Raw genomic sequence first — 27,279 nt, forward strand, 5'->3', positions numbered from 1 at the left:
AATTTATGAACTAATCTCTAAATAGGCATTTTAAAATTAAAATATAGATGAGCATATTGAGTATATATAGCTCTTTTTTATGTATCCCTGCTCAAATTAAATCTAATGACTTTACCTGTTTTATCTTAAAAAGTAGGTTGTTATTTACTCAAGGTAAATACCTGAGAGAAAATAAGAGCTTTTCTAGGATTTATTGAATTGGTAATTTGTGGTTTAAGTTCTTAGAGCATGTATTTACAAATTCCAAAAAAAAAAAGACTGTAGAATTTTGCAAAAATAAGCAGCCTAAAAGTAATTTTTAAAGTTTTGTGAAGGATTTATGCAAGCAAATTTGGCCTGTAAATATATTGACCAAAAAAAAAACACACTGCCCTGGATTTGATCCGACTGGTAGCGACCCTTTAGGACAGAGTAGAACTGCCCCGTGGGGTTTCCAAGGCTGTAATACTTCCGGAAGCAGACTGCCACATCTTTCTCCTGCTGAGCAGCTGGTAGGTTTGAACTGCCAACCTTGAGTTAGCAGCCGAGTGCTTTAACCACTGTGCAACCAGGGCTCCTTATTGACGATAGCTATTATATCTTAATTACATTTCATCTATATAGCACCTCCTTTATCCTCTTGGTTGACATTTTATGTCATTTATTTTTTATGTTTTATGGCAAAATAATGTGGTGAACTTTGCCATCAAGTAGATCTGAATTCATCATCCTGTCTCTGCTTTTTGGTAGGGTGTATGAACTTGAACAAATTACTTCATATCTTTGATGCTCTGTCTTTTCTGTAAAAGTGGGTTGCTACCTTGTCAGATTATTGTAGGGCTGTTGTGAAGATTTGAAACCATCCTAGCCCATGATCTGGCATGGAATGGGAGCTTAATAAATGGCAATTAGGGGTATGTTACGCAGCAAAGGAACCTTTGGAAACTCTAAACTCAACTAGTTTCTTGCTCCACCAAAAGTTAGAGGAGTGATGCTGTGCTTACTTTTGATATTGAGTGGCCAGGAAAAAAGACTTTTTTCTAGAATTAGAGTAATTTTTTAAAAGGATTTTGGTTTAACTTGGTATATTCTTTGTTTTTGTTTTCTGTTTTTCCAAATTAATTACTGTGCTTCACATTTGGGAGGAAAAATTGAAACGTGTGATCAAATGTAAGAAATTAGTTCTGATGACCTGTGAGCTTGCCATCACTACCCACAAATTCAAATAACCTAGAATTAAAAATGCAAAACCAAAACGTGTACCAAGAGGTGAAAGGTCAGTGCGTTAACAGTCAGTCCTACAGAATGTGTGTTTTAAAACAGATATTAAGATTCAAGTAATAATTAAATATATGTAAAGGTTTAAAGAGGGGACATAAATTATGCAGGAGTGGACAGGGAATGTATCCTATGGTTCATGTGATTAAGTGTTAAAATATATGAAAAGCCCAGCCAGGATAGTCTCACAGCCATCTCAAGCACAACTTTAAATACTAGCTTTACTATATCCTCTGGGTTAGTGTTTAAGCCTTCCTGAATCAGACATTCTAGGTGACCTGAAAATTGCACTGGGACTCTTGGGATTGAAACTGGGGCGTTTTAGACCAAAAACCAGGACAAGCCTTATATGTAATTTGTGCACAATATGAATTATATTATTTAGCATGCCTACTGAAGGCAATGTGAAAGGTGAGTCTGTTTTGTTTTTTTTTTTTACTAACTTTATATTTAAACAAACCATAAATTCAGTTCAGTATAATTTATACATACTCTTTTAAACTTCCTTCGGCTGTTTTAGTTAATCATGGAGAAGTAAAACCACTATCTTTTAACGCTTTTCTATATCATTCTAATATAGTTAAAAAGAAGTTAGATATAGGATTAATCAGAACTTGTTTTCTGAAGACAATGAAAATTTTACTTTTATAAAACTAAAAATATGTGGTGTTCACAAAGCTCGGTAATGGCTGGGAGATATGTTATATGTTTACACATCTGTCTTTTCATAGGCCTAGAATACAGCATTACATATAAACACACACACACAGAATCCTCATTCATGTTAGTAAAAACATAACCTGCTTATTGGTAGCTGCATATTTTCTAAAGGCTCAGTATGAAAGGTTAAGTGAAAGTGATGAAATCATTGTGTGCTAAGATGTTAGCAAAGCACTATTTAAAACATTGAGACAGAACAATTTATCTTTGTTCCAGCTTTTCTAACACTTGCCTGGCTTGCGGGCAAAAACTTTAAAACTTATTGTATGTTACATAAAAATGAATGCTGAAATAGATTATTTTCATAGGTCTATTCTTTTATACACCTAGACTATATTGTATGTTACCTGAGTCATCCTGACAAAACACCTTAAAAGATGTAGATACTATCACCACCAGTAATAACAGAAGAAGAAATAGAGGTGGTGTACTGTATTAATCAAGTTCTCTTAGGTAGCAAATAGCAGGATGGGTTTTTATTTCTGAGACACCTACTTTCTTCGCTCAGTTTCACTTTAAAGTTTAAGTAACATTTGAGATATACAAAAGAATACATATAACGTGTAAATATACATAAAATGAAATATAATAATAAATACTGTGAATCTACCATCCAATTTAATAACTAGGGCGTTACTACTAGAAAACCTTGAATGGATACTGATTCTTCGGAATATCAAAGTGTACCAAATTAAGCCAAGATTCAAGCTAGCACCATTAATTGGGCAATTTACTTATTTACTAGGAGATAAATAAATATCTTGTTATCATCATCAGTGATCTAAATATATTTATTTAGTGCCTGTGTATAAATGGCACTTTTCCAAATATTGTACACTGTTACTGGAAAAAAAGAAGGTTCCATTTTGTCCAGGAAAATGTTATCGTGTTATCTAAATAGATAAAAGAGGCAAAAATACATGGGCTAAGGAATTTTTCTCAGTAATACTAGGAATTTGTTCCAAATATACCATAAAATTCATTTATTTTCTGACAGCCAAGTGGATAGTCTTGAGTTGAACTATTAATGTTCAATTTTTATTTGTGATTGGGTATTAACTTTGCTTGAACTCTTTAGTCAAGTTTGTCACAAGGGAAAAATTGCCTCCCATCACTTAGACCCTATAGATTTCTTTTCTTCCTTTGTGATACATTAGATGGTCATGACAATAAGTAACTTGGACATCTGGAAGCTGGAGAGTCTTCATTACAAAAATATTTATATTCATTGCATGAATATAAAGTCCTTGACACCTTTTATGTAATATGAATCTTTATGTGGAAAAAGGCCCAATTATTTCTGTTGAAAATATCTGCTGAGATCATACGGATTAAAATTTGAAAACAAACTCATGTTTAAAATGTTTTTAAGACTGTGAATCTCAGTCTATTTTTGTGCAAAGTGGGAGTGTGAAGAAAGTAAATGCACTGGACTAGTTTGTGTGGCAATTAGAAATTTTGTTTTCAAAAATATAGCTTTAAAAGTTTTATTTTTATGTCTAGTCTGTAAAACCAGTATAAAATATTTATTATAGAATTTGAAAATAGAGAATAAATGGAACAAAATATTCATAGCTGATAAATTAAGATTATATTTATAGAATATGCAGAGCACCCTGAGAAGTTAAAGAGACAATACAGTTGACTGTAGGATTTCTTCTTTGAAAATATTGACAATCTAATGGGAGAGACTAACAAATGGATAACTGATGGAAACATAAAGGAAATCAAGTTGATATATGGTAGGCCGTTCAAAACCATGTAGGTCTTGACTCAAGACATGTAGAATAAATGCTTAGTTTATAATGGGAATTAACTCACTGCCTCTTCAGATTGTGAAAACAAAGTTATTAAAGTTGCAGGAATCACAGTCTTACTCTGAGTTTTCTAGTTATTGGTACTATAGGGTTTCCGAGGAGCACCTGGTGGATTCAAACTGCTGACCTTTTGGTCAGCAGCCGAACTCGTAACCACTACACCACCAGGGTTTCCCTGGTGGTTCTTAAACCCCACCCCTCCAGTACTGTCACCATATACTATTGTAGATAGCAATATCTATTTCTGTGTTTTATTTTGGAAATAATAATTTGGGAATAAAAAGTTAAACACAGAAAGAAATGGATAATGGTATAACAAGCATATATGTACTAGCACTTGAAATTAACACATATTAAGGTTTTGTAAAGTGGTTTCAGAATTTTTTTTTAGAGTTTTCTCAGACCCCTTCCTCAGTGGCAGTCATTAGTATTAGCGTGTATCCTTCTAGTCAGTGTTTAGGTAGTACACGTATGTGTATTCAAAAGCCGTACATTCTACTTATAAATTTCAGTCAACAGTAAAACCGCACGGGATTTGAACAGGAGGGTGTACAATTATGATAACCCAGACACTTGATTAAATGATTAAAAATGGCTCAGAAATCTGATGCAGTGCTCAGATCAGTTACCTGCATAAAACTCCTTAATGGCTCCCCATGAGCCATCAGACAGGGGTGTAAGGAAGGTAACAGCACCCAGGAGCAATCTCTAAATTGTGCCCCCAATTCTAGTGCCCAGGGGCAAGTCTTCAGGGGCCACCTCTCAACCCGCTCCTCTCCTCCCCGCCAATTTCAAGATGAGTAGAAGTTGATAGCTGCTGAGAAAAGGAGAAGCCAAGCATGTGACTTCTAAGAGCGCCTAAATCCTGAGCTGCGGGCCAGCTGATAGACAGGCTCCTGCGGTGCCCAGGCTGTGGCTGGCCACAGCGGTGGCACGCGGAGCCTCAGCGCAGGTCAGTCATCCTGGCAGACACCGAGAGCTGTGGCAGCTGAGAGCAGTGCCGAAACGTGACTGAAGCAGGCGTGGGCTTTCTGGAGCAGCTCAAATCTTGCATAGTTTGGTCTTGGACATGTCCGTGGACCCTGTGGTGTCACCCCCTCTGACAGTGTCACCCGGAGCGGTCGGCACCCCTCACACCCCTTCGTGACCCCACTGGTACCCCTTTGGACTTGGGCTGTGCCCTCCTCAGGCTCCCCCCCTGCCCACCATGCCTCTGGCCTCAGGATAAAACTCACACTCTTTAACTGATTTTCAAGGCATGGCTTGATGAAATTCCCTCAACTTCTACCTCTTCAGTTTCATCTCTCAGTATTCATCTGTCTTTCACATCCCTCAAGCACCTTTTGCCCTCTAGGCCTCAGCCATACTGCCTTTTTTATTTTTGGTCTCTGAGGCCATTCCACATATTTTTTCTTTTGCCCAAAGCACTTCTACCACCTTCAACTCCTATCATTCTCCTAATCTCAGTTTATACATCACTTTTTTTCCTCCGGAAAGTCTCCTCTAATCCTTCCATGATATGGCACCAGGGCCAAATGAGAACGTTTTGGAAGCCTCAAATACTAAAAAGTTGTATATGTATGTCTGCCACTCTATCCCCATGTTGTTTAAAATCAACGTAAGTGTAAAGAAATCTAAAATTTGGGTTTCCCCACAGTGACTGATTTGATTATTTTATGTTTTGAAATACCAAGTATCAAGTTCCTTTAAATAAAGTCAATTTGCTTATTTGCTTTGTCAGCACTCTGACCCTGCACGGCAGTCTGATGTTAATCTATCACAGTGTTTTTCCAATAATATTTCCTGTTTATTTTTTGTACATGTCACTAGACTGTAAATAATTTGGTGATATGACTATGTCTTATTCACTATTGTATCCCCTGAACTAGGACAGTGCCTGGAACATGGATGTTGATCAATAAATATTTGTTAAGTGAAAAAAAAATCAATGCTATTCTAGTTTTCTCATGGTATACAGTTAGTCAAATGGCATTTTGGTAGCACATTAAATGACAATGCAGATGCCTGTTTATTCAGCATGGGCAGTCGTCTTTGCACTCTTGGCAGTCGGTCAGCTGTCAGTCTGTGATGAATCTAAATTTAGGTTGGATCTTCCAAATTAAAGGTCAAGTTTCAAACAAGATATAGTTTATCTTCCATTCAGAGCAAACGTTTTGCTCCTTGGTACTGCTTTCTCTTTGCCCACAAAGCTATATGATGGGTAGTTTGAGCTCTTTTTCGTGGCTCTTTTCCATATATTATCCTATAGGAAGAATTGGTTTCATTGTATTATGCTGCTACTGAACATGTCATAATAGACTGGAATCTGCCCCTTCACTGAATGAAAAATAAAGCATCTGGCTAGTAACTGGGAGCCTAATCCCTTCATTTTTTCTTCCTAGCTCTCCCCTTCACTATTAATTGTTGGCAATTTTTGTTAAATAGCTTCCTCCCATTTTGTAACTGTTAGATCACAGTCTGTTTCTCTAGATCTGCACTGCTGTCTAAACATGGTAACCACTAGCCACATGTGGCTATTGAAATTTAAATTTAATGTAACTTGAATTAAGTTAAAAAATTCAGTTTCTCAGTTTCATTAGCCACACTTCAAGTGCTCAGGTAGCCACATGTATATTTAATGGCTATCAAATTGGGCAGCACAGATAGAACAGTTCTATTATGGCAGAAAGCTTTATTGGATAATGCTGCTCTAGACCCTTGCTGTATGCATGCGTGAGAGGACAGAACTGGATGAAGGAGTTTTGTCATGTGTTAGAACTCAGTGTGGGATGTTGTAAGGCAGAAAACTATAAAGGTAATCAGACTGAGAATAAGTGGTAATTGGGTGAAGATTGTTCCAGCTTGTTACTAAAATCGGAATCCCCCCTCTCTCCCGTGGAAAAGTTGTTAGAAACTTTTTTTTTTTAGATAAAAGTCCTAAGATTGGCTCAAAACTAGTGAGATAAATAGAGCTTTTGCTTTCTTTTTACAAAATAAAAAAATTGCTTTTGCTCTCTCTAAATTATGGTTCATATTATATCGTAGTGTCTTTTTCCTCTGAGAAATAAGTAGGTCATCTAAACCTCTTCACAGTCTTCTTCATCTTTCTTAATTCTGTAGCCAGATTTGTACCTCCTTTCCCCTGGTTGCTACAGCTGCTAACCAAAAGGTCAGCAGATCGAATCCACCAGATATTCCTTGGAAACTCTATGGGGTAGTTCTATGGGGTCGCTATGAGTTGGAATCGACTTGACAGCAGTGGGTTTGGTTTTTTGGTTTCTCCTGGTTGATGAATTTACCACATTTATTATACTCTTCTGAGAAGATGGGCAGTAGTTGATGTATTTTTGATTTACTTGTTTCCCTTCAATATGACTCTCAGTCATTATCCCTGTTTTATATTTGCCATGTCAACCCTTTTATTTATACATTCTCTTCAGTGTATGTATAGAACCAGATCTTCATTTTCTCCTAATACAGTCTTCCAACGATAATGACAATAATCATGTTATATAGTGCATTGCTTACACATTCTTTTAATTTATAATCTTTATATTGAGTGATGTAAACATGTTTATCTGTTTTTTTTTGTAAATTAGCATATCTTGAAAAACCCTAAGCTACCTCTGTCTTCTTTCCCTCCCCTCTTTTCTTTTCCATTGCTTCGATCCTGCTTCCCACAAAATTACTTTAATAGTTCCTTTCCTATCTTGAAATATTTCTTCCAATAGTAGTTTGTATTAATTGCTGTTACTTCCACATCTAAATTCCCTACCCTTGTCCTTTTCAACAAGAGTTGCATCTTAATTATCTTAAAACTGATTTTCAAAGGTCCTTACTATCATTTTGCTCCGTCTCTCACTTAAATTACATATTGTTTATCACTTCTCCTTTTATAAAATTTTCTCCTTCCTTGTCTTCTGTAGTACTGCTTTCTCCATTTACTCCTGGCCACACAACTGACTCTTCTCTATCTGGCTCCTAAATAGAAGCATTGTCTGATCTTCTGTCCTCAGCTGTCTTCTCACCATACATGTACTATTTTGATGAAATTTTTTCCCCGCTAATATATGTAAATATCTTCCATATCTGGCTCTATGTTATTTCCAATTCATTTCTTTCAACTGTTGGCTGGACTTCTTTATGTATGTCCTGTCAGTCACTTCCAATTTCACGTGGCCAGAATATAATTATTTTAATCTCCCCAAATTCTCTCTTTTTGCCATCTCTACTGTGTCATTCATCTGTTTGCTCAGGCCTGAAACCCTGAAGTGATGTTTAACTCTTTCCTCCCCATTATTCTCTGTATCTAACCAATCTGTCACCAAAATTCTCTCATTCCTGGCTGCATGTATGTCATCCATCTACCCTCATCTCCCCTTTCACCATCAAAACCTCAATTAAAGCCCTGATTATTTAACATATTTTCTTTTGAAAGAGTACTCCAAATGATTTCCCTGCCTCCAGTTTTTCTTGCTTTCAAATCCACAACCTCTTCTCCATCACATGTTTCATAAAACATAAAATAGATCCCAAACTTCCCATATTCAAACATCTGTTAATACTCCCCTTATATCAGAGTAAAGTTCACACTTCTCCTTCCTCCTTAGAGATAAGACGTCTGCTTGGTATGTCTAGGAAGATACACAACTTCTCAGAGATTCCCGTATGAGACATGGCACCAGAGTTACTCTTGTATTTTAAAGGACCGTGAGGAAAGGAACAAGATAAGGCTATGGTGCAACTAGGAGTATATAGCAAGGTGTATATACATTTTTGTATGAAAGACTGACTTCATTTATAAACTTTCACTTAAAGTACAATAAAAATTAAAAAAAAACAAGGCTATGAGGGTTGTTAGTTGGACCAGAGGGTGTCAACCGCTGCCTCCCCCCCACACACTCACAATTCACGTTATTGTATAACACCATGGCACTGGGTAAGCTACCCTGACTTCAACCTCACCCCAAAGAAAAGTGAAGAGAAGTTGTCAATTGACTGAGTTAAGTTTTTGTCACGCTAATAGAATGGAGCGTCAAAATAGAAATTAGATTGTTATAAAAAGTAAAAATTTAATCCCCTTTAAGACAGAAAAAAAAAGGTTCTCCAGCCTAGTATTGGTAACTCTCCACAATATGACCCTGTCTTATTTACCCTGCTCTGTGGGAGGCTGTTTCCGTGCATTTAGTTTTCTAAAAAGGAAAGTGTCTAAAATTAAAGAAACACTCTTCATTTTATGAATATTATCTTACCAAGAATTTTGTCTGTTTAAATGTGCAACACATGGTTTGTGGAAGCATTCATTATATGGAAAAGACTAAAGAAGAAATGCAAATTTTATTTTGCACGTACAATAAAAGACAGCCTGAGCTACTGAAGAGAATTCCTGGGAGTCTATAGTGTCATAGTTCTAAAACCAGTTTCAAAAATCTAAATTTAACCCTAGCCTAAAAATATCTAGAACGTGATAAGCGTACCTTTCCATAGCAGAAATAGGTTCCTAAAATGTAGACTTCTCCATATGCAGTGCCATTTTCCTTTTAAAACTTAGAGTATGATCTTTTGGGAAAAGATTTGGCCCCAAGTATTAATAAAGCCCACACTTGAGAAGCAAATATTTTAAAATCACATTTCGATAGAAATAACACAACCTACTAATAAAATGACTTCCCCAAAGTATCTAGGGCTGTTTAAATACTTTGTATGATAAAACGAACTCCATAAAATTATAGCTTAAAAAATTAAAACACAGTCATTTAGCTTCTATTATTCTTCCTAATACAAAGTAGCAAGTTAATACGCACTCTTCCTTGTGTTGTTTTGCTGTTTTGTTTTAAATATACTGTGTCCTAGTCCTTTGTGAAAGCCTCTGGCTTTCAGTAATGAACAGGTTGATCTGGGCTGAAAGAAGGTAGAGATGCAAACAAACAGAAGCAGTTATTCAAAGTAAGCTACTAAATAACGAAAGAAATTTACTGGTAAAAAAAAAATCAGTAAATTGGAGGAATGTGTAACTGAAACATAGTTCTGAGGATGTGAGAGAGGACTGTTCAGAGTGAGCCAGCATGTACTGCTTCTAAATCAGTTTACTGATTTATGAATTCTATGTGAGATCATTTTTTGTTTGGTTTGGTTTAGTTTAGTGTTTCTCTATCAGATGATTTCCTATAAAATAGATGAAGTACTGCTCAGAGTACCACATTCATAATTTGAATTTGAATACATATTTCTGTGAATTGACATTTTGGAATTTATATTTTAATCCACTCCCCAAGTGATTTGTGTGTGTGTGTGTGTGTGTGGTGAAAATATACATAACAAAACATACGCCATCTCCACAATTTCTAAACGTGCACTTTCAATGACATTGATTACATTCTTCAAGTTGTGAAAACATTTCTTGCTATCCTTTTTGAAATGTTTCCACCACCATTACTATATTTTTACGCAAATAATGCATGCCTCCTATATTTGTTTACCAACCACTCCTTCCTCGAGGTATTTTCAGTGCCGGAATGCCAATTTTTTTTACATGTTGCTTTTAAAAATTAGCATAATGTGCTTAGGAGAATACCTCATGGTGGGAGGGAGCGGTTTGCAAACAAACGTAGAAGGCACGCATTATTTGCATATACTCAGTAACATAACTCAATGCCTCCTAAGCAAAACTCCCCCTTCCCCCCTCCATCCTACCCCTGGTAACAACACAATAGCCACTGATAATCTTTGGTTTCTTTATATTTGCTTATTTCGTATAAATGAGATCATACAGTATTTGTCCTTTTGCACTGACTTATCCTCAGCATAATATTTTCAAGATTCATCCATATAGTGGCATGCATCAGAACTTAATTTCTCTTTATGGCTGAGTAGTATTCCATTGTATGGCTATACCATGTTTTGTTTATCCGTTCATCTCTTGATGGACATTTCAATTGTTTCCACCTTTTGGCTATTGTGAAAAGTGCTGCAGTGAACATTGGTGTATACAGGTTTCTGTTTGCCTTCCTGCCCTCAGCTCTTCTGGATATATAACTAAGATTGAAATTGCTGGGTCATATGGTAGTTCTGTGTTCTCCCGAAGTGATTCTTATATATGCAGACTAAAATTTGAAAATTACTGTAGTAGCTTAACTGTGTTTGATTTTAGTTACATTGCTTTTGCAGTGATGCCTTTATTTTCTCTGGCTAAAGACCTACTTTTTCCAAGACCCAATTAAAAGCCAGGTTTCTATGAAACCTTCACACTGATTTTTTTTTTTTAGGCAGTTAGTTGCTCTCTCCGCTCCTCCAACCCCATAATCGTGCCTTTATTATAGTAATTATGGATGTCCCAAAAGTCTTAGTGCATACTTAAGCTTTAATAACTTCAGATGTATAAATACCACAAAACTTATAATAAATATGATTAGAAAAATTATTTAAATTTCTTTTACAATCATTTGATTTTGTTTGATTTAAATAATGTTTTAAATTTTAATATTCATAGGTGACCGTTTTCCAGATGAGTGGGAAAACTTGGCTACCTCAGTCACCTGATGTATTTCCCTTAGATTTTTAAAAAATTTTGTTAATAACATTTTGTTGTTGTTATTGAGAATATGTACTGCAAACCATACACCAATTCAGCAGTTTTTACAGGTACAATTCAGTGACATTGATTACATTCTTCAAGTGCAACCATTCTCACTCACCTTTTCTGAGTTGTTCCTCCCACATTAACATTAACTCACTGCCTCCTAAGGTTCCTATCTGATCTTCTGAGTTGCTCTTGTCAATTTGATCTCATATAGATTGTTCTTACAAGAGCATAATGCTCAAGGCAGACAATTTTTGCTAGTTAAGCTAAAATATTGTTCAGTTTTAAGATGACTTCAAGGGATTTTTTTTTCTTTTTTTATTATACTTTAGATGAAGGTTTACAGAACAAACTAATTTCTCATTAAACAGTATACATATTGTTTTATGACATTGGTTGACAATCCCACGACATGTCAACACTCTCCCTTCTAGACCTTGGGTTTCCTATTACCAGCTTTCCTATCCCCTCCTGCCTTCTAGTCCTTGCCCCTGGGCTGATGTGCCCCTTTAGTCTCATTTTGTTTTATGGTTCTGTCTAATCTTTGGCTGAAGGGTGAACCTCAGGAGTGACTTCATTACTGAGCTAAAAGGGTGTCCAAGGGCCATACTTCTGAGGTTTCTCCAGTCTCTGTGAGGCCAGTAAGCCTGGTCTTTTTTTGTGAGTTAAAATTTTGTTCTACATTTTTCTCCAGCTCTGTCTGGGACCCTCTATTGTGATCACTGTTAGAGCAGTCGGTGGTGGTAGCCAGGCACCATCTAGCTGTACTGGACTCAGTCTGGTGGGGGCTGTGGTAGATGTGGTCCATTAGTCCTTTGCGCTAATCTTTTCCTTGTATGTTTAGTTTTCTTCATTCTTCCTTGCTCCCAAAGGGATGAGACCAGTGGAGTATCTTAGATGGCCACTCACAGGCCTTGAAGACCCCAGACGCTATTCACGAAAGTAAAATGTAGAACATTTTCTTTATAAAATATATTGTGCCAGTTGAGCTAGATGTTCTCAGGGGATATTTTTAGCATAAGGTTTAAAGATTATCTCAGGGCAATAGTATCAGGGTTCATCCACCTTCCATGGCTCTAGAAAGTCTACAGTCCATGAGAATTTGAAATTCCATTCCGCATTTCTCCCCTTTGATCAGGATTCTTCTATGGAATCTTTGATCAAAATGTTCAGTAATGGTACCCGGGCACCATCCAGTTCTTCTGGTCTCATGGCAAAGGAGGCAGTTGTTCATGGAGACAATTAGCCACACATTCTATATCCTCCTCCTACTCCTGACTCTCCTTCCTCGGTTGATTCAGGTGTGAATAAGATCAATTGTTGTGCCTCGAATGGCTGTGCTTGCAAGCTTTTAAGACCCCAGGCACTACACAACGAACTAGGAGGTAGAACAGAAGCACCATACATGTTATTAGGCCAGTTAACTGGGATGTCCCATAAAACCATGACCCTAAACCTCCAAACCAAGGAACCAAATCCCACGAGATGTTTTGTTGTATGTAAGCCGCCTCAGCAGCTACTCTTTGCTTTGCTTTTGTCATCATTGTAAATATGTCTATCACACAACTTTTGTTAATTCAACTTTTTACAGGTGTACAACTTACTGACAGCAGTTGCAACAATCGGCTGTATAACCTTACCCTTAATAAATGCAGTTTCTCCCTTAGTTTTTTTTCTTATGGGGTCATGTCAAAATTGTTGCAGAGGTATTGATACCTCATTCTTTGAATAATCTTAAGACTAGGCTTACAAGTGTAATCCTTTCAATCACTGAGCAACAGCTGATAAAAGTTTTTACTAAGTTTGTGCTAGAGTAATGTATATTAATAGTTTAAAATTTTAGATAATTAACCATTTGCATGTTACTTTGTATAGTTTTATAGTGTTTATACTTCAAACTGCCGACCTTTTGGTTAGCAGCCGAGCTCTTAAGCACTGCGCCATCAGGGAGTGATAAAATGCCAGTATCGTATAATTGCTCATTTGCTTTATTCTATAAAATACACACAACAGTGTCAGCAAAACAATAACAGGATAATCACACTATTATCAACAAACAGCAAGATTACCAAAAACAGTTTAAGATGCTTTTTAACACTTCTTTTTTGTTATATCACGTTAGGAATGTGCAAGTAAATTATTGTATTTTAGAGAGACTTGAATTGTTACTATCAGTGTTATTATACCATTAAAAAAAATTTTTTTAGCATGGTATAAATTCACATTTTTTTTTCATTGAAGAGAATTCCTTTGAAGTGTGAACGTTTTATCATATCCTCTGATTCTCAGAAGGTAGGCAAATAATAAAACTTGGCATCCACTGTAGCTGAAGCAAGCTACAGAGACAGCATGTGGAAACTGGGCACCTTCCCAACATTTCCCAAATCATCTCTTCCCAATGTAATTGTGCTTGAAGTTAATTTCTGTAAAATTGGACTCTTCCAAATTCTGATGTAAGTACAAATGCACTTTACAAATATAAATGTTTTATCTACACCTTGGCTCTTCTATACACAATAACTCATACTTTATTAAGAGTTGGCATTGTGTAAGTATACAGACATATTTGTAGCAGACAGCTCCTTTGGCACAGGCACCCCTCCTAAAAAATCAAGGATCAGTCCTTAAGTATTTCTATTACTTTGTGAAAGGAATCTGATCTAATTTTAACTTTTAAAATTTTGCCTCTGATACAGATATATATTTATATCAGGGATACATTTTTAGAAGTTGAAAGTATTGCAGTGAAATGGCATTATCAAAAACTGTGTTAACTCTTATTCAGCACTGTACCGGAGGTCCTAGCCAGAGCAATAAGGCTAGATGAAGAAATAAAGGGCATCCAGATTGGTAAAGAAGAAGTAAAAGTATCTCTATTTGCAGATGACATGATCTTATACACAGAAAACCCTCAAGAATCCTCAAGAAAATACCGAAACCAATAGAAGAGTTCAGCAGAGCATCAGGATACAAGATAAACATACAAAAATCAATTGGATTCCTCTACACCAACAAAAAGAATATCAAGGAGGAAATCACCAAATCAATACCATTTGCGATAGCTCCCAAGAAAATAAAATACCTAGGAATAAATCTTACCAGAGATGTAAAAGACCTATACAAAGAAAACTACAAGACACTACTGCAAGAAACCAAAAGAGACCTACATAAGTGGAAAAACATACCTTGCTCATGGATAGGAAAACTTAAAATTGTAAAAATGTCTATTCTGCCCAAAGTGATCTATACATACAATGCAATTCTCATCCAAATTCCAACGACATTTTTTAATGAGATGGAGAAACAAATCACCAACCTCATATGGAAGGGAAAGAGGCCCCAGATAAGTAAAAATTACTGAAAAAGAAGAACAAAATGAGAGTCCTCACTCTACCTGATTTTAGCACCTGTTATACCACCACAGAGGTCACAACAGCCTGGTACTGGTACAACAACAGATACATAGACCAATGAGACAGAATTGAGAATCCAGACATAAATCCATCCACATATGAGCAGCTGATATTTGACAAAGGCACAAAGTCAGTTAAATGGGGAAAAGACAGTCTCTTTAACAAATGGTGCTGGCATAACTGGATATCCAGCTACAAAAAAATGAAACAAGACCCATACTTCACACCACTCACAAAAACTAGCTCAAAATGGATCAAAGACTTAATATAAAATCTAAAACAATAAAGATCCTGTAAGAAAAGATAGGGACAATGCTAGGAGCCCTAATACATGGCATAAACAGTATACAAAACATTACTAACAATGCACAAACACCAGAAGAGAAACTAGAGAACTGGGAGCTCCTAAAAATCCGACACCTGTGCTCATCCCAAGACTTCACCAAAAGAGTAAAAAGATTACCTGCAGGCTAGGAAAAAGTTTTTATCTGTGACATTTCTGATCAGCATCTGGTCTCTAAAATCTACATGATACTGTAAAAAACTCAACTACAAAAACACAAATAACCCAATTAAAAAATGGGCAAAGGATACGAACAGGCACTTCACTAAACAAGGCATTCAGGTAGTTAACAGATACATGAGGAAATGCTCACGATCATTAGCCATTAGAGAAGTGCAAATGGAAACTACAATGAGATTCCATCTCACTCCATCAAGGCTGGCATTAATCCAAAAAAATATATATATTGGAGAGTTCGTGGAGACACTGGAACACTTCTACACTGCTGGTGGGAATGTAAAATGGTACAATCACTTTAGAAATCGATTTGGCACTTCCTTAAAAAGCTAGAAATAGAACTACCATACGATCTAGCAATCCCACTTCTTGGAATATATCCTAGAGAAATAAGAGCCTTTACACAAACAGATATATGCACACCCATGTTCATTGCAGCACTGTTTACAATAGCAAAAAGATGGAAGCAGCCATGCTGCCCATCAGTGGACAAATGGATAAATGAATGGCATATTCACACAACGGAATATTATGCATCGATAAAGAACAATGATGAATCCGTGAAACATTTCATAATGTGGAGGAATCTGGAAGGCATTATGCTGAGTGAAATTAGTTGCAAAAGGACATATATGAGACCACTATTATAAGAACTCAAGAAATAGTTTAAATAGAGAAGAAAATATTCTTTGATGGTTATGAGAGTGGGGAGGGAGGGTGGGAGAGGGTTATTTACTGATCAGATAGTAGATAAGACCTACTTTAGGTGAAGGGAAGGACAACACTCAATACAGAGGAAGTCAACACAACTGGACTAAACCAAAGGCAAAGAAGTTTCCTGAATAAATCCAATGCTTCAAAGGCCAGCGTAGCAGGGGCAGGGGTTTGGGGACCATGGTTTCAGGGGACATCTAAGTCAATTGGCATAATAAAATTGATTAAGAAAATATTCTGCATCCCACTTTGGAGAGTGGTGTTTGGGGTCTTAAATGCTAGCAAGCAGCTGTTTAAGATGGATCAATTGGTCTCAACCCACCTGGAGCAAAGGAAAATGAAGAACACCAAAGACACAAGGTAATTATGAGCCCAAGAGACAGAAAAGGCCACATGAACCAAAGACTACATCAGGCTGAGACCAGAAGAGCTAGATGGTGCCCGGCTACAACCAATGACTGCCCTGACAGGGAACACAACAGAGAACCCCTGAGGGAGCAGGAGAGCAGTGGGATGCAGACCTCAAATTCTCATAAAAAGACCAGACTTAATAGTCTGACTGAGGCTAGAAGGACCGCAGAGGTCATGGCCATGGTCTGTTAGCCCGAGACAGGAACCATACCCAAAGTCAACTCCTTGGCAGGAATTGGACTGGACTATGGGATAGAAAATGATACTGGTGAAGAGTGAGTTTCTTGGCTCAAGTAGACACATGAGACTGTGTGGGCAGCTCCTGTCTGGAGGGAAGATGAGAAGGCAGAAGGGGACAGAAGCTGGCTGAATGGACACAAAAAGAGAGTGGAGGGAAGGAGTGTGTTGTCTTATTAGGGGGAGGGCAATTAGGAGTATATAGCAAGGTGTATATAAATTTTGTATGAGAGACTGGCTTGATTTGTAAACTTTCACTTAAAGCACAATAAAAATTACAAAAAAAAAAAACTGAACAAGGTTCATTTTTATTCAAATTAAATTCAGGGGAAAAATTAAATGAACTCTTATTCCTTAAAGTATGGAATACTATGACATATGGTTACCAAAACCAGACCCACTGCCGTTGACTTTATTCTGACTCACAGCAACCCCATAGGACAAAGTAGCACTGCCCCATGGGGTTTCCAAGCTGTAAATCTTTACAGAAGCAGACTGCCGCATCTTTCTCCCATGGTGGGTTTGAACCACTGATCTTTTGTTTAGCAGCCAAGTGCTTTAACAACTGCACCACTAAGGCTCCTTGACATGAGTATTTTTTCAAAATTAGATAGCCAAGTAAGAATAATTGGCTGTTAACTTTTTATTTTAAAATATCAGTAATTAGTTTTTAAAAATTTTAATCCTATACCAAACAACTATAACACATAGTTAAAATGTATTTATCATTTACTGTATGCTGTGTTTTTTTAGACGCTGTGCCAAGCAATTTATTTCATTTTCTCATCTTATCCTCACAACACCTTTATGAAGCTAGTACTAAAATCCCATTTTATAAATTCTTTGAAGAAGCTGAGCCTTAGAAACATTAAGTTAAAATCACTTGTTTAAGATCACTTTGCTATGTTGCTGCTTATCGTAAACCTAGCAATTGCAGATAAAAAGACAGTGGTGATTTTTTGAAAAGTTTAAAAAATAATTTCTGGGACTCAAGTTTAGGCAAGAACTATAAACTTGATACTTACTATTAAATGTGTAATATAAAGTACATTTAATACCTTGCAATAGTTGATATGATTATTGAAATAAAATTAATGTCTGCAAGTAAAATTTTAGATAAAATCGTTACAGTAATTTTTCCAGTATTTCTTTTTAAATGTCTACCTAATTTGTATTGCCCTTTATTGTGTGTGTTTAAAAGAAGTAATATTAGAAAACAGAGTATTTCTTCCTTATCCACAGGGGATACGTTCCAAGGCCCCTGTGGATGCCCGTAACCATAGAGAGTACTGAACCCTATGTATGCTATATTTTTTCCTGTGCATACATACTATGATAGTTTAATTTGTAAGTTAGGCACAATAAGAGACTAACAACAATAACTAATAATAAAATAGAACAATTATAACAATATGCTATAATAAAAGTTATGTGAATATAATCTCTTTGACATATCTGAATTGCCAGCATCACTACTCCTGTGCTTTGGGGCCAAGTAAAATAAGGGTTACTTGAACACAGGTGTGGTAATACCGTGACAGTCCCATCTGATAACCAAGATGGCTAAGTGACTAACCACTGGGTAGCTAACAGCCAGGTAGCGTATACAGAGTTTCATATGCTGGACAAAGGGATGATTCACATCCCAGGCGTGATGGAGCAGGACAGCATGAGATTTAATTACACTACTCAGAACAGCATGCAGTTTAAAACCTATGAATTGTTTATTTCTGGAAATTTCCGTTTAATATTTTCAGACTACAATTGACTGTGAACAACTGAAATCTTGGAAAGCAACACCACAGATAAGGGGTAACTACTGTACAGTTAAACCAAAATAAGAATATCCCCTGTAACGTGACTATCAGAGCTAATGAACAGAGCTAATTTTGGTTTATACCATTTTAGATGTTTTCCCCATTTGTATTGCCTTTGTTTGCTTGTATTGTCAAAACTTTTTCACATTATGGTACAATTCCTAAGAAAATATTTTTAAAAGAATGCTTTATTTGTTGAACCTAACGTATATTTTTTTTTTCAGGATTGTACTGTATATGAAACAGAGAATAAAATTCTTCATGTGGTAAGTATACTTGATTTATATTCATCTTCATTAGAGAGCATTTCTTTAACTAGTAACTAAATAAAATGTTACAGCCTGCAAAAAAGTGAGCCATAATAGAAAATGTAATGACCACATCAGGTCAGTGGGTGTTTTTTAGGAAATATAAAAAGAATAAAAACATAACAAATTATGTTAGCTGTAATCATTCTATTGTATCTAATAGAAAAATATTATGCACTATTTTAAAATTATAGTATGTAGCGAGGTTGGAATATAATGAAATAATGAATTTAGAGAAAAGAGAATTTGAAGTAACTGTTTTTCACTGTTCATCTCTGACATAAAGAGATCAGAAAAGGTACTCGATTCTGTAACAGAAGTAACTCACCGTTATGACTTGGATGAGATACTTCATCAAATAACCAAACTCCCTTTGCTCTGATTCTGTACTCACCCAGCCTTCTAATTTTAATTTGGCAATATTCGTCGAATCAATTAATGACTTTGCAGATATTTCATTACTAGAAATGGGGTTTGAGTACATTATTCTTAGTAGAAAGAAACCTTTCTTGAAGATGAACAGTTCACCACTTTTGTTTGTAAATCAGCTTCATGATTGATGCCAGTCTGTCCTAAGAACTTCTCACTTCTGGTGTGAGATCATGGTGTTTCCGCATGTGCCAGGCCCTAGATAATGAAGATCCATACGCCTACCAAATGACGCTTTCCTCTTCTACTCCTACTTCCAGTTTATAAGTTTTATATTTCTGAAATGTTTGAATATTTTTAGAACAAAAATGTTTTTTGTATTTAGACACAGAAATATTTTTAAAACATGTTATCTAAATGTGTGTGGGAAAATATTCAGAATATCAGCAGTGCAGAATTCCTGTTCCTTTTTTTTTTTTATCTACTGCATAAACAATACTGAGTAGCTCCCTACTGATCCTTCTCCCCAGATGCTGCAGTGTTGGTGGCTGTAGTGATTTATAAGAATGGCTTGATGAGCAGATAATTAATGTACTCTTCTCCCAGTTAATCCAGGAGGGAAAATAATTACCATCAACTCCCTTTTCATCCACCTGTGGAATCTAGAGAATGGGGGGAAAAAACTGATTTATTTAGGGTCTATTGTATTCCAAGAAATGGTTTAGACTCTCCAAACATATTATCTCATTTAATCCTAATATAACAGATTTTATGAATTGTACTTCTTGTTTCCTGTGAAGGAGCCCTGGTGGCACAGCGCTTAAGAACTCGGCTGCTAACCAAAAAGTTGGGAGTTCGAATCTACCAGCTGCTCCTTAGAAACCCTATGGGGCAGTTCTACTCTGTCCTATAGGGTCTCTATGAGTTGAAATCAACTCGACCCCAGCGACTTTTTTGATTTGGTTTCCTGTGAAACACAGGGCTACAATCTAGCTGTGCCTCATGTCTCAGTAACCAGAGGGCAAGAACATACCTGTTATGGATTGAATTATGTCCCCCAGAAACATGCATTGTAAATCCTAACCTCGATGCTTGTAGTTACAATCCTTTGTGGGAATGGGTTGTCTTTGTTATATTAATGAAGCAGGATTAGTGTAGGGTGTATCTTGAATCAATCTCTTTTGAGATATAAAAGAGATTAAACAAGAGAGCAGAGGAGAAATGGGGTAAGATAGATGCCAAGACACATGGAAATCTCCAAGGAACAAGGAAGCAGGAGCTGAAGATACTTGGACCTTCCTCCAGAGCTGACAGAGACAAAGACTTTCCCTAGAGCCAGTGCTCTGAATTTAGACTTCTAGCCTCCTAAACTGTGAGGAAATAAAATTCTATTTGTTAAAGCCATCCATTTTTTATATTTCTGTTATAGTGGCACTAGATAACTAAGACAGAATTTAGTAGCAGAAGAGTGGGGTGCTGCTCTAACAGATGACTAAAATGTGGAAACAGTTTTAGAATTGGGTAATGGGTAGAGGCTGGAAGAGTTTTAAGGTGCCTAATAGTAAAAGCCTAGATTGCCTTGAAGAGACTGTTGGTAGAATTATGGACATCAGAATCGACTCAACAGGAACAGGTTTTTTTTAAGGCAACGCTGCTCCTTAGAAACCCAATGGGGCAGTTCTGCTCTGTCCTGTAGGGTCACTATGAGTCGGAATCAACTCGACGGCAATGGGTTTTTTTTGTTGTTGTTGTTTAAGGCAATTCTGATGCGAGCTCAGAAGGAAGTTAGAAGAGCCATAGAGAAAGTTTTTATCACCTTAGAGAATAGATATAGCGCCAGTAACAGAATGTGGACAATAAATGTGCTTCTGGTGAAGGTTTAAAAGAAAATGATGAACGTGTGATTGGACAATGGAGGAAGGACAATGTGTTTTATGCGGTGGCAAGGAACTTATTTGCATTATGTTCAAATGTTTGGTGGAAGGTAGAACTTGTAAGTGATGAACTTGGATATCTAGCTGAGGAAATTTCTAAGCAAGGTCTTAAAGAGGCCACATGGTTTCTTGCTGCTTATAGTAAAATGCGAGAGGAAAGAGATGGCCTTAAAGATGAACTGTGCAAAATGAAAACATAACTTAAAGATTTGGAAAATTCTGTTGTACAAACTAAGGACACATATCCTAGAATGTCCACCAAAGATGTGGCTACACGGTCTTTTACTAAAGAGGTGAAGCCTGTGACTGATGGATCTAACTACCACAGCAGAAAACCCATCAGCTTAGACTGAAGGGGACAGAGAAAGAATGAAAAGGAAAGAATGCTGTGTGCCTCTTGGAATTCTACAGGCAGCAAACAGGCCAAAGGAGCTACATCTTTTCTCCAAGAAAAGAAAAGGACCATCCCTGGAGCAGCTTGAAGATCAGCAGAACTGTTGGAAGGAGCACAGGAAGCAAGACCTCCTTGGTTTCCAAGGGTGGGGCTCCAGCCTTCTAAGTTTCAAAGCATTGGATCTTCACCAGCCTGGTTTCAGAGTATGGGGCTGCCATTAAGGTGTTCCAAGGGATGAGGCTGTCACCCAAAGCTGAAGGGGCAGGGCTGCCATGCCCAAGGGACAGAAGAACAGACCCTGCAGGGGCCAACAGAGTCGAGTCGCCACTTAGGTGGACTATGAGAATGGGGTCCCCTAAAGCCAAAGGAGCAGAGTTGCCTTTCCAGAGGGCCCGGAAGGCTGAGGTGAAGCCCAAGTTCTAAGGGCCTCCACCCAGAGTCTGGAGGGCGGGGATATTGACTAGATGGTCTCAGAGAGGAGAGGATTATTTTCAAGCCTTGATAAAAAAAAAATTGTAAATTGTTCTGCTGGTTTTTGATCTTGCCTATTGCCTGTTATCCCTTCTTTCCTTCCAGTTTCTCCCATTTATAATGGAAATGTCTATCTTGTTCCTGTTCCACCACTGTATTCCAGATTGCACAGGCTCAGAGATGAAGAGAAATTTTGCCTTAGGATGGAATGCTGTTGTTAGATACCATCTAGTTGGTTCTGACTCATAGTGACCCCATGCACAACAGAATGAAACACTGCCTGGTCCTGCGCCATCACAATTGTCGTTATGCCTGAGCCCATTGTTGCAGCCACCGTGTCAATCCATCTCATTGAGGCTCTTCCTCTTTTTCGCTGACCTTCTACTTTACCAAGCATGATGTCCTTCTCTAGGGACAGATATCTAGTATGTGAGACGTAGTCTCGTCATCCTTGCTTCTAAAGAGCATTCTGGTTGTACTTCTTCCAAGAGAGATTTGTTCACTCTTTTGGCAGTCCGTGGTATATTCAATATTCTTCGCCAACACCATAATTCAAAGGCATCAATTATTCTTCGGTCCTCCTTATTCATTGTCCAGCTTTCACATGTGTATGAGGTGATTGAAAACATCATGGCTTGGGTCAGGCGCACCTTAGTCTTCAGGGTGACATCTTTGCTTTTTAACACTTTAAAGAGGTCTTTTGCAGCAGATTTGCTGAATACAATATGTCATTTGATTTCTCGACTGCTGCTTCCATGTATGTTGATTCTGGATCCAGGTAAAGTGAAATCCTTGACAACTTCAATCATTTCTCCATTTATCAAGGTATTGCTTGTTGGTCCAGTTGTGAGGATTTTTGTTTTCTTTATGTTGAGGTTGTATCTATACTGAAAGCTATAGTTTTTGCTCTTCATCAGTAAGTGCTTCAAGTCCTCTTCACTTTCAGCAAGCAAGGTTGTGTCATCTGCATAACTCAGGTTGTTAATGAGTCTTCCTCCAATCCTAATGCCCCATTCTTCTTTATAGAGTCCAGCTTCTATGATTATTTGCTCAGCATACAGATTGAATAAGTATGGTGAAACAATACAACCTGACACACACCGTTCCTGACTTTAAACCACACAGTATCCCCTTTTTCTGTTTAAATGACTGCCTCTTGGTCTATGTACAGGTTCCTCATGGGTACAATTAAGTGTTCTGGAATTCCCATTCTTCACAATGTTATCCATAATTTGTTATGATCCACACAGTCGAATGCCTTTGCATAGTCAATAAAACACAGGTAAACAAGATGGAATATGCTGTATTTAATTTAGATGATTCAAAAGATGAAAATTTGAACTTGGAGTTGATTTAAGACTTTTGGGATAATGTGATGGGATGAATGTGTTTCACATGTGGCAAGGACATGAATTTTGGGGGGCCAAGGGGTGGAATATTATGGATTGAATTATGTCCCCCCAAATATATGTTATAAGTCATTTTGAATTCTAACCTCTATGCTTCTGGTTATAATCCCTTTTGGGAATGGGTTGTCTTTGTTAATGAGGCAGGATTAGCATTGGATATATCTCGAGTCAATCACTTTTGAGATATAAAAGAGATTAAATAAGCAAGCAGAGGAGAGATGTGGTAAGGTACATGTGAAGACACATGGAGATCTCCAAGGAACCAGGAAGCAGCTGAAGAGACAACAACCTTCCTCCAGTGCCGATAGAGAGAGAGAGCCTTTCCCTAGAGCCACCGCTCTGAGTTCAGACCTCTAGCCTCCTAAACTGTAAGGAAATAAATTTCTACTTGTTAAAGCCATCCATTTGTGGTATTTCTGTTATAGTACTATATAACTAGATAATTCCCTCCTACGTTTTATTTCCTATGAGTGACTGCTTTTTTGACATGGAACTTTCTATGACAATGACTGTTCTTTCTGACATACCGAATTTACTGAATTGGATTTTGGCATGCTTCTGTGGATGCTTTGTTGTGTTTGCTGCAAAGCTGTAATTGAGGTCATTGTATGTTACACAGTATTCTCTTTATAAAGTTTCTCAGTCGTAATTTCTTTGTGATGTTGGTATCAAAAAGAGTTGTATTTTTTTTTAATGCATCAGCTGCTAGAAACTTAAAATAAAAATTCGTGGCCCATAGTTAACAAGTGCATTTCATGGTTTTCATTTTGTATATTAGCTTCACTCTTGGCTCTAATTTAGATCCGTGATTTCTCGTTGCCTCATCTTTCTCACTTAATGTGTAAAGGTATATATCTTTATGTTTGTTGATATAATCTTTTATGTGGAAGAATATCTCCAGTAGATAATAAAGGCACATTTGTAACTGATATTCAGATGACTACAGTGGAAGTATAAATGGTTCATAGAGAAAGAAACTTTGGGAGACAACAAAAAATATAAAATTTTGTTTCTGAAAAAAATTCAGATTTCTGCATGTGGCAGAATAGCAGAAATGAATTTAAATGATGAGAAAAATACTGTGAGATTTCTCTTGTACAAAAGATCTTAAGCATAATTTTAATTAATTAGCCTAAGGAATTAAGCTCTTGTGGTTATAAAATGAGCTTTGAAATTTTAATTAAAACCCATAATAAATAATAACTAGATTTTAAATAACTTTTAATTGACTTTTTATTGCTATATTGACATTTTATTTATCTTTCTCAAAAACCAGATTTTTAACTACTTGCTATTAGAAGTAAATGACAATATAAATAGCACTGAAGAAGTTCAGAAATGAATGCAGTGTATTTACTCTGGCCATTTTGCATTCCAGCTAGTGAGAATTTAAAGGTACTTTCTGATGATGATTGATATAGTAAATGGCATTAGCCAATCAGTTTAGCTCAGAAAGCACTTTTGTATTTTCATGCTATCATTTCACTTCCTGTTCTGACCTTGTATGCAAAGATGGCCCAGCCTCCACTAGAAGGTTGTATATTGTGTGTTACTTTTCTCAGAGTGTTATTGTTGTTGTTAGGTGCCGTGTAGTCAATTTTCAACTTATACTGACCCACTGTGGCAGAGTGGAACTGCCCCATAGAGTTTTCTAGGTTGTAACCTTTAAGAGAGCAGATCTCGAGGTCTTTCTCATGTGAAGCAGCTGGATGGGTTCTAACTGCCAAGCTTTCAGGTAGCAGCTGAGCACTTAACCTTTACACCCCCAGGGCTTCTTTTCTCACAATAAAAAAACCCATTGCTGTAGAGTCAATTCTGACTCATAACGACCCTATAGGACAGAGTAGAACTGCCCCATGGGTTTCCAAGGCTGTAATCTTTATGGGAGCAGACTGCCACATCTTTCTTCCAAGGAACCGCTGGTGGGTTTGAACCACCAACTTTTGCTTAGCAGCTGAGCACTTAACCACTGTACCACCAATGCTCCTCAAAAGCAAATATAGTCTTCTTGTTGTTGTTGTTAGGTGCCATCTAGTTGGCTCTGACTCATAGCGACTCTACACACAAAAACACTGAACGGAACACTGCCCGGTCCTGCGCCATCCTTACAATCGTTATGCTTGAGCTCATTGTTGCAGCCACTGTGTCAATCCACCTCGTTGAAGGTCTTCCTCTTTTCTGCAGACCCTGTACTCTGCCAAGCATGATGTCCTTCTCCAGGGACTGATCCCTCCTGACAACATGTCCAAAGTATGTAAGACGCAGTCTCACCATCCTTGCTTCTGAGGAGCATTCTGGTTGTACTTCTTCCAAGACAGATTTGTTCTTTCTTTTGGCAGTCCATGGTATATTCAATATTCTTCGCCAACACCACAATTCAAAGGCGTCAACTCTTCTTCAGTCTTCCTTATTCGTTGTCCAGCTTTCACATGCATATGATGCGATTGAAAATACCATGGCTTGGGTCAGGTGCACCTCGGTCTTCAAGGTGACATCTTTGCTTTTCCACACTTTAAAAAGGTCCTTTGCAGCGGATGTACCCAATGCAATGCGTCTTTTGATTTCCTCACTGCTGCTTCCATGGCTGTTGATTGTGGATCCAAATAAAATGAAATCCTTGACAACTTCAGTCTTTTCTCCGTTTATCATGATGCTGCTCATTGGTCCAGTTGTGAGGATTTTTGTTTTCTTTATGTTGAGGTGTAATCCATACTGAAGGCTGTGGTGTTTGATCTTCATCAGTAAGTGCTTCAAGTCCTCTTCACTTTCAGCAAGCAAGGTTGTGTCATCTGCATAACGCAGGTTGTTAATGAGTCTTCCTCCAATCCTGATGCCCCGTTCTTCTTCATATAGTCCAGCTTCTCAGATTATTTGTTCAGCATACAGATTAAATAGTTATGGCGAAAGAATACAACCCTGACGCATACCTTTCCTGACTTTAAACCAATCAGTATCCCCTTGTTCTGTCCAAAAACTGACTCTTGATCCAATGCTCCTCAAAAGCAAATATAGTAGGATCTATTATTTTTTGAGAGACAAGCTCTGCATTCCTAGATTAAATCACAAGGACTACCATTAGTTTCCAGTGACAATTATCCTCACATAATAAGGACTCCCTGTAAAATAGTAGTGAAATACAGATTTTCACCTATTAGTCATAAACACACACAAACATACACATATACATATAAAAAATATCCAGATGTTGGTGAGAATCTGATGAAATCAGAATGGTATACTGCTAGTCATGTACAATCTTTTTTGAAAGCGATTTTCAGACTGTATCAAAACTTGAAAACATTAATACTACTGCTTATGTAGTATTTGCAATATGCCTTAGGCACTGTTTTAAATATTCTCAATAATAAACTAACTCATTTGATACCCATAACAACCTCATGAGGTGGATATTATTACTATCATTTCCATTTTACAGATGAAGAAACCAAAGTACAGAGACATTAGTTGACTCACCCAAAGCGACACAGAAGGATTTGAGACAGCATTCGAACCCAGGCAGTCTGGCTTCCAAGTCCATATTCCTCAACTCTTTGGAATCTAGTTTACAGAAAAACTTAAAATACAATAATGTTTTTTATAGAAAGTGTTTATTGTAGCGTTATATATATAATAATGAAAAATAGGAAATAAGAGGGTAGTGCTTCAGTAAACTACGGTGCATCCACAGGATGAAGTATTTGCTACTCATAGTCACTATTCGAAATTACATTTGTGAGTATGTAATTTATAAATAAATTATATTTATGAACGTACCTAAAATATTTATGTGCCAATGTTAAATGACAAATTCTAAATGATAACGTTAAGTAAAAATCAGATAAAAAGCATTATAAGCATAGAATTTTCACTGTTGAAAATTGAAAAGGGGAATATTCTATAATATTATTT

At 37.0% G+C, this 27,279-nt stretch overlaps 1 protein-coding gene across 4 annotated transcripts in view; it reads left to right on the forward strand.

The window, feature by feature from the left end:
• Positions 1-27,279, forward strand: part of CNKSR2 (connector enhancer of kinase suppressor of Ras 2) — a 273,991-nt gene that overhangs the window by 85,913 nt on the left and 160,799 nt on the right. For all 4 annotated transcript variants that reach the window (XM_003415953.3, XM_003415954.3, XM_023555163.2 and 1 more), the window contains exon 5: positions 18,710-18,751. In XM_003415953.3, the coding sequence (XP_003416001.1) occupies positions 18,710-18,751 (42 nt within the window). The remainder of the gene's footprint in view (positions 1-18,709; positions 18,752-27,279) is intronic.

This window comes from Loxodonta africana, chromosome X (genome assembly GCF_030014295.1).
Source record: "Loxodonta africana isolate mLoxAfr1 chromosome X, mLoxAfr1.hap2, whole genome shotgun sequence".
Lineage (NCBI taxonomy): Eukaryota > Metazoa > Chordata > Mammalia > Proboscidea > Elephantidae > Loxodonta > Loxodonta africana.